This window comes from Panthera tigris, chromosome C2 (assembly GCF_018350195.1).
Source record: "Panthera tigris isolate Pti1 chromosome C2, P.tigris_Pti1_mat1.1, whole genome shotgun sequence".
NCBI classification, from domain to species: Eukaryota; Metazoa; Chordata; class Mammalia; order Carnivora; family Felidae; genus Panthera; species Panthera tigris.
In genome coordinates, this window is record NC_056668.1 from 55,071,608 (window position 1) to 55,086,575 (window position 14,968).

Here is a 14,968-nt window from a genome sequence, read left to right on the forward strand (position 1 = left end):
ATATAAATGCTAAGCCTCTTCACTAAATATATTAGTCTTAAATTATGACAGAATAGATTTTTTAAATTTAGGTTTGCTCATTTACTAAAAAGTATAACTAGTCATAAGCCTATCCAATTTTAATGCCACCAGTTACAATAATTTACTTTCCTATTTCCTTAATTTTATTTAGGGCTCTTAGTTTTTGTTAGGGAACACAGTTAAATGCAAGAAATAATTATTTTGCTGTGTTTTTCACAGTTCTGACTTTAGCAGAAAGATATTTTTCTTCTCCAGAAATGAAGTTTTTTAAAAACTTTTGTATTTAAGGAAATAATTCCAGTTTTTAACCAGTATTTTCATTTGAAGGCTAACACTTTTATTTAATGAACATATTGTTATGCTTCAGGATTATGGTTTTCTAAATATAGTGAACAATGAAAATAGAACTGTAATACAGTTATAAGTATATGTACATATAAAATGTATAAAATGAATAGTAATCCAAGGTAGTTTACCAGGCTGATGACCTGACACTTCATTTGGGAAAGAAAATATTTCATCCTATTCTATCCTACCAAAAATGTATACAGACTTTGAGTCAACGGAATATGGGATTTGAAAAGGAATGTATTGATTGTGTGATAAAGAAACCTACATTATTTTAATGTGTCTTCTAGCTTCTCTGTTCAGTTTTAATTTTGTAAAACTCAGAAACAAAACAAAGATTAAATATTAACACAGAAAAGAGACCTATAGTAACCCAAGTTAAAAGGAGTACTTTAGTCCTGAGTAAGAGCAGTTAGAGACATGATATAAAGAGCTTAGTACATAAGTAAGTAGATAACAACCTCAATTTTCATACAGTAAGTTTTCAAAAACAGTTAAAGTTCTTTTTTGGAAAGAATAAATATTAAATAAACTTGAGTTTTCATTTTGGTTTAAGATAAATTTAGGTAGACTTTAGATCAGAGACCTAAAGGGCCACATCTCTATTCTACATACCCATCATACGATAGGATTTTGTAACTTGTATGGAGGGCATGCCCTCAAGGCAGTAGGAAAAATCACCACTGCTCTTTATTTGACCTCTTCCAGAAAGGAGCTTACGGATTTCTTACGGAAATTGAAGGACATTCATGGGAAATCCTTATCTGGACTGACATTTGATGAAATTGTGTACAAGATTTCCCAATTTATTGACCCCAAGAGATCACAGGTAAAAAACAAAAACAAAAACAAACCTGTATCAGGTAGTTAGCAGTCTTAATTATCTTCATGTCTGTTCCAATAACCTGTAATCACATTAAACATCTATTAAAAATTGAACTTCAACTTAAATGGTATAGGAAGTCTTTTTGAAATACTACCTGATCATTCTCGAATAAAAATGATCCTCTTGGAATTGATTCTAGGTTACTTTGACTCTAAAGGAAGACATTATTTCTAATTTTTGTAAAGACTTGTTTTAATTAAAAGGGCATATAGAGTTGTTTTTAACTTGGCTTTGAGTATACAAGTAATATTACTAACATTTTATTTCAGGATTTTTCACAAATCTAATTGACCTTTATCCTTTTGCTAATTCTCACTGTACCCTATTTTCTATGCTATCCTACCAATTCTTCCTGTTTTTGAACACTTCTGAAAAAAAAAGTATAATATTCTTACTTTCAGAGTCAAGGAAAATCTGTGCCAAATGGTAACTGTGTTTCACCCAGCCACACTCCTCCACAGTCTAATGCCGCCCAGCCCCCCAAACCAGCCTGGAGGCCCCTTAGTTCACAAGGGCCTGCCACATGGGAAGGAGACAATAATTTGGTGAGAATGAGACTGTTGATTCTAAATACATTTAAATTTGGGAGAAAGAAAGGAGCTGATTTGGGCCTTCTGTGTGTATTTTCCCTAGGATGAAGAGGAGGAAGAAAAGGAGCCTTGTGTGATTTGTCATGAGAATCTCTCTCCAGAAAACCTCTCAGTGTTGCCTTGTGCTCACAAATTCCATTCTCAGGTAACCCTTTAAACTTATCTTTTTAAATATTTTGCCATTTAATCAACTAAGCAAGATTCATACTGCCTTACTTGAAGTCATTTATATGTATCATGGCTATAGCTGTGTTATGAATTCCATGGGAAAGAACTCCAGGCTTTGGAGAACCACACAGAAACATTGATGCCTGTTTTCCCCATACCTAGCCCCACTTTGCACCGTGCTTTCTCAGATCTCTACATACCTTACACGAAAAGACAGACAGTGATGAAATTGAAATAATACAGAGTAGTTTCAAATAGAACTGGAGGGAATGTTGATTGACACAGCAACTGTGTCACTTCATCTCAATTTGCTATAAATAACATATAGTGTCCTTTGTTCCCATTTACTGATGACCCCTTCCCTTAGAAAGCAAAAGACTCACCTTAACCATCTTTCCGGGCCTTGTATTTGCTTTTTAGGTGCTCAAGTTTCAGTTTTGATATTAGAAAAATCTGAGACTGGCATATCTTTTGTTGATTCTTGGCATTTGTATAGATTAGTTTCTGGTGTTGCTGTGCAAATGCTATCGATATACAATTTATGATCCAAGTCTAATGGTGCAAAGATGTAATTTGACCCAGGAAAAGATAATCTTACATACAGTCTTCTCAGGGAAGTGAACAGTAAGTAGCCGGCTCATTCAAGCCGTATATGTATAACGTGACACATAGTTTGTATCTACTCTGATATGAAGAAGTGGACACAGAATGGCTACTCCCAAAAGACCAGGAAAGATACTGAGCCATTTGAAGCTTCCATTTAGAAAATAAATGTTTAATGAAACTTCTTATTCTTTGCCATTGTCTGTAGAATAGAAAGCAGGTGACCCACTGAGGTTACTTTTCTAGGGTTATTACAATTAGTGAGCCTAATATATAGTGCCTATTCTTTTTCCTGTTTGTTTTTAATTTACATCCAAGTTAGTTAGCATATGGTGCAACAATGATTTCAGGGGTAGATTCCTTAATGCCCCTTACACATTTAGCCCATCCCCCCTCCCACAACCCCTCCAGTAACCCTCTGTTTGTTCTCCACATTTAAGAGTCTCTTATGTTTTGTCCCCCTCCCTGTTTTTATATTATTTTTGCTTCCCTTCCCTTATGTTCATCTGTTCTGTGTCTTAAAGTCCTCGTATGAGCGAAGTCATATGATATTTGTCTTTCTCTGACTAATTTCACTGAGCATAAAACCCTCCAGCTCCATCCACGTAGTTGCAAATGGTATAGTGCCTATTCTTAATCTTCTCTCATCTGACCTGGCTCTCATTATTTATACAGGTAAAATTGATTTGTTTTTGGAGAGTTTTTACTCAAGCGAATGACTTAACAGATAGTTCATAGCTAAAGAATACTTCATTTTCACCAAAAAGACATCTGAAAAGTATATCCATCATCTAGGGATTTTAAATTCAAAACACCATTAGCACTTGGTACAAGGTATTAGTCACTTTTGTATTTTTTTCTGGATTATAAAGGAGAACAATATATAATTAACTAGAGGAAAAATATGTGGCAGGTTTCCTCAGCCTCTTTGTTAGGAAGAATTGGTACTCATCCTGAAAATTGGGTTTGGAGAAAGGATCCTAATAAACTGGCTGAAAAGTGTACCAGCTATATTGCTTAGTGAATCAGAGAAGGTGCCATTATTGCAGCAATTGGCTTGGCAATCTACTAGATAAGGTTTTAAGATCCACCAGAAGACAGGTTGGCTGGTAACTGATTATATAGTGTAGCAGTTACCTCTGTTAGTCTAACTCTGAGAGTCTGACATGAATATTTTTGCTCCTTTAGTGCATTAGACCTTGGCTGATGCAACAGGGGACGTGCCCAACCTGTAGACTCCATGTTTTGTTACCAGAAGAATTTCCTGGTCACCCCAGCCGGCACTTACCCAAGATCTGATCCAAGAAGGTGACTATGCAAAAGAAGTTCAGTTATCATATTCCAGAATTTAGTTTTGCCTTTTTATTATGAGCTGATAGTGTGAGTGGTGTGAAGAAGTGTGTTCTTTAGCTAGCTTCTTTTGCACGATACTAATCTCATCAAAGCTGCAGCCAAAGAGGACAGGATAAATCTTCAGGACTTGGAACTGAACTGAAAGGGCTTAAATTTTAAAAGTTATATTATATTTGCCCTTATCTTAGTAAGCATTTTCTTCTGATGGAAACATCACTGTTAACATAAATCTTGGGATGTTTTTTCTTGTCTTTTTCCTTCTTATTCCACTTACCCTTTACTGAAAATATGCTGCATTTTAATTTTCTGAAATTAAAAGGAAAAGTGGAATAGAAAACAAGTACAAAAATTCCACAGATTTTGTTCCTTTTGAGTTTTAAAACTGCTTACAAATTCTGTAACTGAATTATTCAAATTTTATCCCTATCTTCCCTGTTCTTGTCTAGCCTCTTAAGTGTGTACCCACAAAGAGATTACGAGCTACTTGAGGGTGGGGACCATACAGTAGTGTATTATTGGAGCTTAGCTAATAATAGTTTGTAAGAGATGACTGTTGAATTGTTAGGAATTTTGTGAGCCAGTTACCAAATTGTTGGTAGCTTGAAATGGGACATAGGAGTATTTATACCATAGGGATCCATAAATATTATAAGTAAAGGATTCTCTTCCCAAGAAGGGGTTTGTTAAACGTGTACCAGCCCACCACTGAAACCATGTCCGATCCTCCTCTGTGTTCTCAATGCCTTGCACAGTAGGGTAAGCATAAATATTCCCAGAATCTGAAACAGGAAAGGAGTTAATGTGTAAATTAAGTCACTTGCTCAGTTAAATAATTGAGATCTTATGTTCATTTGTAAACATTGTCATTGGACCTTACACTTGTAGGATTCTTTTTTTCTGCCTTCAAAGTTTCTTAATATCACTTTTGTCTTGCTGCAGGGTATGAGGGACTGTTTATATGTAGCTGCTTCTTAGAACAAAGTTAATATCCACTGGGCTAAGCTGCTGCCTAAAGTTTGTCACTAAGAACTTTTATTCTTAGAGGTCAAAACCCTATTTTGAAAATAGTATTGTGTAAATGTTGTAAGTGTTATACATGTCTCTAGTTAAATATAAAGAATTCAGTTACCATGTAAGATGTTACCTGGTTCATATTTAAATAGTTTCCATAAATTAATGAAATTGAGACTGTGAATGTGTGTTTTGACTCAGCTATTTTCTCTGTATATTTCAGTGTAAATGTATCTTGAAGTTACTTTAAATCTGGTTAATTATCTATTTCTGTAATTGTATGCTAAATGTTTTCTTCTGTAATGATAATAGACTGGAAAATGTAGAAGAAAATATCCAAAAATGAAGGCAGTCTTCTAGACACTTAAAATGCCAAGAATCTCTCAATTGAAAAATTCAGAAATTATAAGGCCTTTAAAAATTGTCTAACACCTTGAGGTCATATGGCAAATTATCTTGTAAAAAATGTTTCTTAGTTTGTTTACAACTACGATTTCACTGCATGTGGAAAAGATTTTATCTTTTAATCAGTCCCAATGTATCCTGAAACTGTTTTAAATCTATTTAAAACATCTATATCTGCTTAACTGTGATTTTTTTTTCTGTTATGACAAAGAATAGGAAAATACCCAAGATGGTAGTCATTGAGACTTATAGAATGTCAGAATGATCCTCTAAGACTATCACCTCATTTTATAAGTACATCTTGCCTAAGATCATATGGATAAGTAGCATCTGGGCCAGTCCTAATTCTTGAAGGTGCTGGCACTTGGTCACAGGCATTCTTCACAAAATCAGTCTGTAAGAATTTCTTGGTGCTGACTCGGCCATCCTTGGGTCTAAGGATGGGGCCAGAGAACTCACCACAGTAGCTGTTATGTAGTGAGAATGTAGTAGGATTGTACTTTTGAGAGTCATGTCCAATTCTACAGGTGCTGAAGGTAATGGTATTTTTTTCTTTTTGATAAGTATAATCAAACAATGAAGACAACTGTCAGGGACTTTCTATGTAAACAATACTCACTGTCAATCCTGTGGCTCCTGAGAGATCTAGAATCCCATCCTTCTCGGGGAATACAATGAGGGAAGTGGCAACATTTACATCAAAAACAATCTGTAAACATCTAGTAATATCATTACAGCTGCTGTCAGAAGATATGTCTTGTAATGTTTCCCTTCAAATTTATTTTGTCTATAATTATAACATTTTCCAGCTATTTTGAGATACTTTCAAAATGCCTGTTACCTCATTTGATCCACTGATAATTCTAAAGTGGTTGTTTAGTAGATATTCCTTATTTTACAGATGATGAAACTGAGGCCCAAGTAAGAAAAATAATCCAAGGTCATAGCTACAAAATGACATTTTAATTTGAATGCAGATCTTCTGTCCCTTGGTGTTCTCTTTTAGTACTTCACAAATACAAGAAAAGTGGTTTTTTCTTCTTTGTAAATAATATTCATCAAAATAAAATGAAACAAATGGTAAACCTACTAATTTTTTTTGGACTAGGAACATGGTATTGAGTTTATAAAAATACATAATAGTTGTAGGACATGGTGAGAAAAAGTTAGTTTGATTTTTCCTTCAGGTACCTTGGTTTGCTCGGGATGGTTCCAATTAATTAATTCCTACTGTTTTGACATAATTAATAGTGCCCCAATCATGATGAATTATATCTTATGGTTAATTCAGGGAAGGTAGGTTTATTATTTTTACCAGATTCAAATTTAACAAGAATCCTCTATACTTATAAAATGTTCCTGGGATATTCTATCATATAGCCTCTTGGGTAAGACTTGTAGGACTCTAGTAGCTAAGGAATAGCTGGTGTATAGCCAGATAATAATAACAAATACTGATTTAAAGATACCTGATTTCTGATTTTCTTGAGTAGGCAGTTTTCAGAGTTAATGGACTCTAGTTAAGTATGGATCCTGGACCACATCGCATTTACCTGGTGTGTTTATAAAAGATACATATTCCAAGAGGCCATCTGGGAATCTGTATTTGGATTGAGCACTGCAATATTTAGATATTCTAAAGCATGCTAAAATTTGTCTACTATTGGAATAGTAGAAAGTGGCTTTCTCAGGCAGATCTATGTTTGAATTGAACTCTCATCTTTGGCATGTTATATAATCATGAAAAAATTGCTTTTCTCAACCAAAACTTATGTCAAATGGGGAAAAGACTACTTGCCTGACAGAGTTAGTGTTCTAAAGTAGCAAACTTTCCATTAGTCATTCAACCTGTTGGAATTTGCTCCTTGATAAAATTCTTAAAGATTTTTTTTAATCTTCAACTACCCTTATTGAGTGAATGGAAGAGAGAAAGTTCAGGGAAGAGAGAAGATGGCAGAGTAGGAGGAACCTGAGCTCACCTCATCCCACAGGCCACCAACATAGCAGCTGTATTTATACAGCTAACTCTGAAAACATCCTGAAGACTGGTAGAACAGATCTCCCACAGTCCATTGTAGAGAGGAGATCACATTGAAAAAGGTATGAAGAGTGGAAACCAAAACCCTGGTGAGAGTAACCACAAATGGGAGGGATACCCCCAGAATGGAGAAGCGAAAAGGACGAGACCTCATACCAGGCACTCCAGGCACAGGGGACCCACACTGGGAAGACCAGTCCCCTTATGTGGCCTTGCAAACCAGTGGTGTTTAACTTCAGGAGCATTTAAAATAAGCAGGGCTTTAAAAACATACTTTAAAGATCAGCCACCTTAAGTCTAGGAGAGCAGGAGGGCAATAGGAAAATGAGTCCCTGCCCTTAAAGAGTCAGCTTAGTAACTCAAGACAGCACAGAAGCAGCAATTTGAAAAGTGCCTGGGGTATATGTGAAGGAGATTGATTTACTAATTTCAGAATGTGCACTGGAAGGCCAGGGATCTTTAGATTTCTCTGGGGGGTGCGGTGCGGGGGGCGGGGGGGGGGGGTGGAGAACCAGCAGGCACCATTTCTCTTCTCCAGACAGGAAAACCAGATACTTGTGTGAGTCATTGTTAACACTCTCCACCTATCTTGCTAGCACTACATGCCCTGCCCCTGGATTGCCCCACAGACCCACCCTCCTCGGTAGGCATCCAGCCCCCTGCAAGTCTGACCAGCACCACTCCAAAGTGAGGAGCAGGGGGATAACCCCAAACACCAGTGTGCCTGCAGTTTCACCAATTGAGCCTCTTAGCTGGCTGCACAGGGAGCAAGCTCAACTGCTTTTGCACCTGCTGTGGCAAAGAGGGTAACTGCAGATGCTTAGTCTGATTGCAGCCTACCAATGAAAGCCTTTCAGTTGGCCTTGTAGGAAGCAAGCCTTACCTTTTGGTGTGCCTGCAACTGGCAGAGAGGCTAATTTCAGTTACCTTGACTGCCAGTCTTGCCCACCACAATGGCCTAGACAATCCTGTTATCAGCAGAGGGACCAAACCCTGCCCAGTGTGCTTATAGCAGGCAGTGGGTCATTACAGCAGTCTGAGATAACAAGTGGCTTAGCCACAACAACAGGGCACAAGCAGCCCACAGAAGAGACACCACTGCAGCTCTCAGTTCTGGTGACTAGGGATTGTCACCAGGGATTGTGCTACAGGGCACCACAGGACCTCTTCTACACAAGGCCACCACTTTCAAGACAAGGAGATGTAGCTGACTTACCTAATACATGGAAACAAAGTTAAGCAAATGAGATAGAGGAATATGTACCAAATGAAAGAATAAAACAGTATCAGAAAAAAAGAGCTAAATTAAACTGTGATAAGCAATATGCCTGATAAAGAATTGAAAGTAATGGTCATAAAGCTACTCCCTGGACTTGAGGAAAGAATGGATGAACTCAACGAGAACTTCAAGTAGAAAACAAAAAAGTAACAGGTGAAAAATTCAATAATAAATTAAAAATGCACTAGAGGGAATAACAGCAGATTAGAGGATGCAGAGGAATGAATCAGCAATCTGAAAGAGGATGATTGAAAGTAAACAAGCTAATAGCAAAAAGGGAAAAAATTAAAAAATGAGAATAGCTTAAGGGGAACTCTGCAACATCATTAAGCATAATAACATTTATAGGGATCCCAGAAGAAGAAAGAGCAGGAGGCAGAAAATTTGAAGAAATACTGAAAACTTACCTAATCTGGGGAAGGAAACAGATATGCAGATCCAGGAATCACAGAGAGTTCCTAACAAAATGAACCCAAGGAGATCCACACCAAGACACAAAGTAATCAAAATGGCAAAAAGCAATCATAAAGAGGGAATTTTTAGATTAGGAAGAGTAAATAGTTACGCACAAAGGAAAACCCATAAGGCTTCTAGCTGATTCTCAGCAGCTTTGCAGGCCAGAATGGAGTGGCATGATATATTCAAAGTACTGCAAGGAAGAAATTGCCTGAAACTAATAATACTTTACCCTGGGGAGGAGCCAAGATGGCAGAACAGCATAGAAGTTTTTTGTGTGTCTCATGTCCATGAAATACAGCCAGACCAACACTAAACCATCCTGCACACCTAGAAAACTGATCTGAGGATTAATACAACAATCTGCACAACTTGAACCACAGAATTCAGAATGCAGCATGGAGAGGTGAACTTAGGGAGAGAAAAGCTGTGGAGGGCGGGGAGCCGCTTTTGCATGTGGAGAGAGGACGGAGATGGGGGTGGGGGGAAGAATATGGGAAAAGCACCCTTCCCCAAAAGTAGCTGGAGAGAAAGAGGAAAATTGGAAACAGCTGCAGGGACTGAACTAAAAAGGGAGAAAGGAGAAAAGAGAGGGTTTAGATTCCATTAAGACTAAACAGGGTGAGTGCAGAGTCTAAAACTCCACAGCTCGATACCTGGCGGTGCTCTGGTGGGAAGGGCGAATCCCCAGGAGCAGAGTGGGGTCCGGGAGATTCTTGGGCCACACGAGGAGAAGTGGTTCCACTGCTGGAAGGACAGTTAGTAGAAGCTGTGAGGCCACCTGGGCGCAGCAGACCTCAGAGAACAGCCACATTCACTGGTGCTGGAACAAGGTCATTGGGGATGAAGCCTGGTGCCAGATGTGTGTTGTGATTTTCCATAATCCCTGAGGAGCTGCTGCTACACTGTTTCGTGAACTTTTTGGGGGGCTGTCTGGCACCTGGCTGCAGTCTCTGGGCATCGGCAGCAGCATGGTTCTCCAAGCATTCCTGGGTGTGGCCAGCACCTGGCCATTGCTGGATGAGACCCTCTGCAGAGGGGCGGAATGGGTCAAAGCCACAGTCCCTCAGAAGTGGGGGTCCAGGGAAGGCAGCCGCATCTGAGACAAAACTCGGGAGGGAGGTGCTGCCTGGGGCTTCGTCATGGACAGTGTGGAAGTGAGGAGTGGACAGAATCTGAAGATGAAGGACGGGTGCACGATTACTGATCAGGGAGAAGAGAGTTCCAGTACTAGAGACTGAGTAGCTGGGTGACGCCATTTTCACCACTTCCACGCATGCGTATACTCACCTACAAGCACCACAGCAATCCATCCCAGTAGGCTATCAGTGCCATCTAGTGGAGAAGGAAGCCATTACACTAAGCCCTGCCCAACTGGGCCAACCTCGCTCTTCAAGAACACAAGTCTCACCACCTGCTTAGTTTACGGACTGTAAAGCACTTCATAGTTTGACTTCTAGAGGAAAACAAAGTAATTTCAGTTGTATTTCAATCTGTTAGGTCCATCTATTCGATTTTCTTTCTTTCTCTCCTCTCTTTCATTTCTTTTCTTGAATAGAGAAAGAAAAAGTTCATTTTTATTTTCAATTTTTATTAAAAATATTTTTATTTTTTCTACTACATTTTTTACTTTTGTGTAAATTTTTTCAAATTCTATTTTACTTCCATCATTTTATTTTAGTCTACTTCATTGTATTCATTTTTTCAAATTTTCAAATGATTTCCTTTTTTTTTCCTTTTTTCTCTAATCTATCAAGCCACTTTCAATACCCAGACCAAAACACACCTAGGACCTAGCATCATTTATTCATTTTTTTGTGTGTGTGTATTTGTTTTTAATTTTAATATTTTAATATTTTTATAATTTTAATTTTAATTTTTTCTACCTCCTTAATTCCTTTTCTACGTTCAAAATGATGAAACGAAGGAATTCACCCCAAAAGAAAGAGCAGGAAGAAATGACAGCCAGGGGCTTAACCAATACAGATATAAGCAAGGTGTCTGAACCAGAATTTAGAATCATGATAATAAGAATACTAGCTGGAGTTGACAATAGATTAGAATCGCTTTCTGCAGAGAAAAAGGAAGTAAAAGCTAGTCAGGATGAAATAAAAAATGCGATAACTGAGCTGCAATCTCAAATGGATGCTGCAGAGGCAAGGATGGAGGAGGCAGAACAGAGAATCAGCGATATAGAGGACAAACTTATGGAGAATAATGAAACAGAAAAAAAGAGGGAGATTAAGGCAAAAGAGCATGATTTAAGAATTAAATCAATGACTCATTAAAAAAGAACAACATCAGGATCATAGGCATCCCAGAAAAGGAAGAGAAATAGGGGTAGAAGGGTTATATGAGCAAATCATAGCAGAAAACTTTCCTAACCTGGGGAAAGACACAGACATCAAAATCCAGGAAACACAGAGGATCCCCCATTACATTCAACAGAAACTGACCATCGACAAGGCATAGCAGAGTCAAATTCACAAAACACTCAGGCAAGGAGAGAATCATGAAAGCAGCAAGAGAAAAAAAGTCCTTAACCTACAAGGGAAGACAGATCAGGCTTGCAGCAGACCTATCCATAGAAACTTGGCAGGCCAGAAAGGAGTGGCAAGATATATTCAACGTGCTGAATCAGAAAAATATGCAACCAAGAATTCGTTATCCATCAAGGCTGTCATTCAAAATAGAAGCAGAGATAAAGTTTCCCAGACAAACAAAAGTTAAAGGAGTTTGTGACACTAAACCAGCCCTACAAGAAATTTTAGGGGGGACTCTGTGAGGGGAGAAAAGATGAAAAAAAAAATAGATGATAGATAGATAGATACCAAAAGCAACAAAGATTAGAAAGGATCCGAGAACACCACCAGGAACTCCAACTCTACAAGCAACATAATGGCAATAAATTGTTATCTTTCAGTACTCACTCTAAATGTCAATGGACTCAATGCTCCAATCAAAAGACATAGGGTAATAGAATGGATAAGAAAACAAGATCCATCTTTATGCTATTTACAAGAGACCCACTTTAGACCTAAAGACACCTTCAGATTGAAAGTAAGGGGATGGAGAACCATCTATCATCTTTCAACAAAAGAAAGCCAGAGTAGCCATACTTCTATCAGACAATCGAGACTTTACAATAAAGTCTGTATCAAGAGATGAAGAAGGGCATTATATCATAATTAAGGGTCTATCCTCCAAGAAGACCTAACAATTGTAAACATTTATGCACCAAATGTGGAGGCACCCAAATATATAAATCCATTAATCACAAACATAAACTCACTGATAGTAATACCATAATAGTAGGAGACTTCAACACCCCACTCACAGCAATCAACAGATAATCTAATCAAATAATCAACAAGGAAACCATGGCTTTGACTGACACACTGGACCAGATGGACTTAATGGATATATTCAGAACATTTCATCCTAAAGCACCTCTCCAGTGCACATGGAACATTCTCCAGAATAGACCACATACTGGGACACAAATCAGTCCTCAGCAAGTACAAAAAGATCAAGATTATACCGTGCATATTTTCAGACCACAACACTATGAAACTCGAAATCTACCACAAGAAAAAATTTGGAAAGGTAACAAATACTTGGAGACTAAGAACATCCTACTAAAGAGTGAATGGGCCAACTAAGAAGTTAAAGAGGAGATGAAAAAGTATATGGAAGCCAATGAAAATGATAACACCACAACCCAAAACGTATGGGACACAGCAAAGGCAGTCATAAGAGGAAAGTATATGGCAATGCAGGCCTTCCTAAAGAAGGAAGAAAGATCTCAGATACACAACCTAACCTTACGCCTTAAAGAGCTGGAAAAAGAACAGCAAATAAAACCCAAAACCAGCAGAAGACAGGAAATAATAAAGATTAGAGCAGAAATTAATGTGAATAAACCCGAATTAAAAAAAACCAAAAAACAAAAGCAAAACAAAAACAGTAGAACAGATCAGTGAAACCAGAAGCTAGCTCTTTGAAAGAATTAACAAAATTGATAAACCCCTAGCCAGTTTGATCAAAAAGAAAAAGGAAAGGACCCAAATAAATAAAATCAAGAACAAAAGAGGAGAGATCACAACCAACACAGCAGTAATAAAAACAATAAGAGAATATTATGAGGAATTATATGCCAATAAAATGGGCAGTCTGGAAGAAATGGACAAATTCCTAGAAACATATACACTGCTGAAACAAGAATAAATAGAAATTTGAACAGACCCATAACCAGCAAAGAAATCGAATGAGTAATAAAAATTTCCCAAAAAACAAGAGTCTAGGGCCAGATGGCTTCCTGGGGCAATTCTACCATTTAAGGAAGAGTTAACACCTATTCTCTTGAAGCTGTTCCAAAAAAATAGAAATGGAAGGAAAACTTCCAAACTCTTTCTATGAGGCCAGCATTACCTTGATTCTAAAACCAGACAGAGACCCCACTAAAAAGGAGAACTATAGACCAATTTCCCTGATAAACATGGATGCAAAAATCCTCAACAAGATATTAGCCAACCGGATCAAACAATATATTAAAAAAAATTATTCACCATGACCAAGTGGGATTTATACCTGGGATGCAGGGCTGATTCAATATCTACAAAACAATTAACGTGATTCATCACATCAATAAAAGAAATTTGACAAAATACAGCATCCTTTCTTGATAAAAGCCCTCAAGAAAGTAGGGATAGAAGGATCATACCTCGAGATCATAAAAGCCATATATTAATGACCCAACGCTAATATCATCCTCAATGGGGAAAAACAGATTTTCTCATAAGGTCAGGAACAAGACAGGGATGTCCACTCTCACCACTGTTATTCAACATAATATTGGAAGTCTTAGCCTCAGCAATCAGACAACACAAAGAAATAAAAGGCATCCAGGAGGAGGTCAAACTTTCACTCTTTGCAGATGACATGATACTCTATGTGGAAAACCCAAAAGATTTCATTAAAAAACTGCTAGATCTGATTCATGAATTCAGCAAAGTTGCAGGATATAAAATCAATGCACAGAAATCAGTTTCATTCCTATTCACCAACAATGAAGCAACAGAAAGAGATCAAGGATTGATCCCATTTATAATTCACCAAAAACCATAAAATACCTAAGAATAAATCTAACCAAAGAGGTGAAAAATCTATACACTGAAAACTATTAAAAGCTTATGAAAGAAATTGAAGAAGACACCAAAAAATGGAAAAAGATTCCATGCTCCTGGATAGGAAGAACAAATATTGTTAAAATGTCAATACTACCCAAAGCAATCTACATATTCAGTACAATCCCTATCCAAATAACATGAGCATTCTTCACAGTGCTAGAACAAAGAATACCTAAAATTTGTATGGAACCAGAAAAGACCCTGAATAGCCAAAGCGATATTGAAAAAGAAAACCAAAGCAGGAGGCATCACAATCCTGGACTTCAACCTATGCTACAAAGTTGTAATCATCAAGACAGCATGATACTGGCACAAGAACAGACACTCAGATCATTGGGACAGAATGGAGAATCCAGAAATGGACCCACAAATGTATGGCCAGTCTTTGACAAAGCAGGAAAGAATATCCAATGGAATAAAGACAGTCTCCTCAGCAAGTGGTGCTGGCAAAACTGGACAGCAACATGCAGAAAAATGAACCTGGACCACTTTCTTACACCAGGCACAAAAATAAACTCAAAATGGATGAAAGACCTAAATGTAAGACAGAATGCCAACAAAATCCTTGAGGAGAAAGCAGGCAAAAACCTCTTTGACCTTGGCCGCAGCAACTTCTTACAC

At 37.7% G+C, this 14,968-nt stretch overlaps 1 protein-coding gene across 11 annotated transcripts in view; it reads left to right on the forward strand.

The window, feature by feature from the left end:
- Positions 1–14,968, forward strand: part of DZIP3 (DAZ interacting zinc finger protein 3) — a 131,552-nt gene that overhangs the window by 93,109 nt on the left and 23,475 nt on the right. For 10 of the 11 annotated variants that reach the window (XR_006222173.1, XM_042999049.1, XM_042999047.1 and 7 more), the window contains 4 exons: positions 1,078–1,198; positions 1,657–1,800; positions 1,889–1,990; positions 3,805–3,924. Coding sequence is in view for 10 of the 11 variants with exons in the window: in XM_042999049.1 (XP_042854983.1) it covers positions 1,078–1,198; positions 1,657–1,800; positions 1,889–1,990; positions 3,805–3,915 (478 nt within the window). In the remaining variant the exon portion in view is untranslated. Of the gene's footprint in view, positions 1–1,077; positions 1,199–1,656; positions 1,801–1,888; positions 1,991–3,804; positions 3,925–4,908; positions 6,139–14,968 lie in introns of those variants that run through there. The other variant, XM_042999050.1, reaches the window with a different exon arrangement.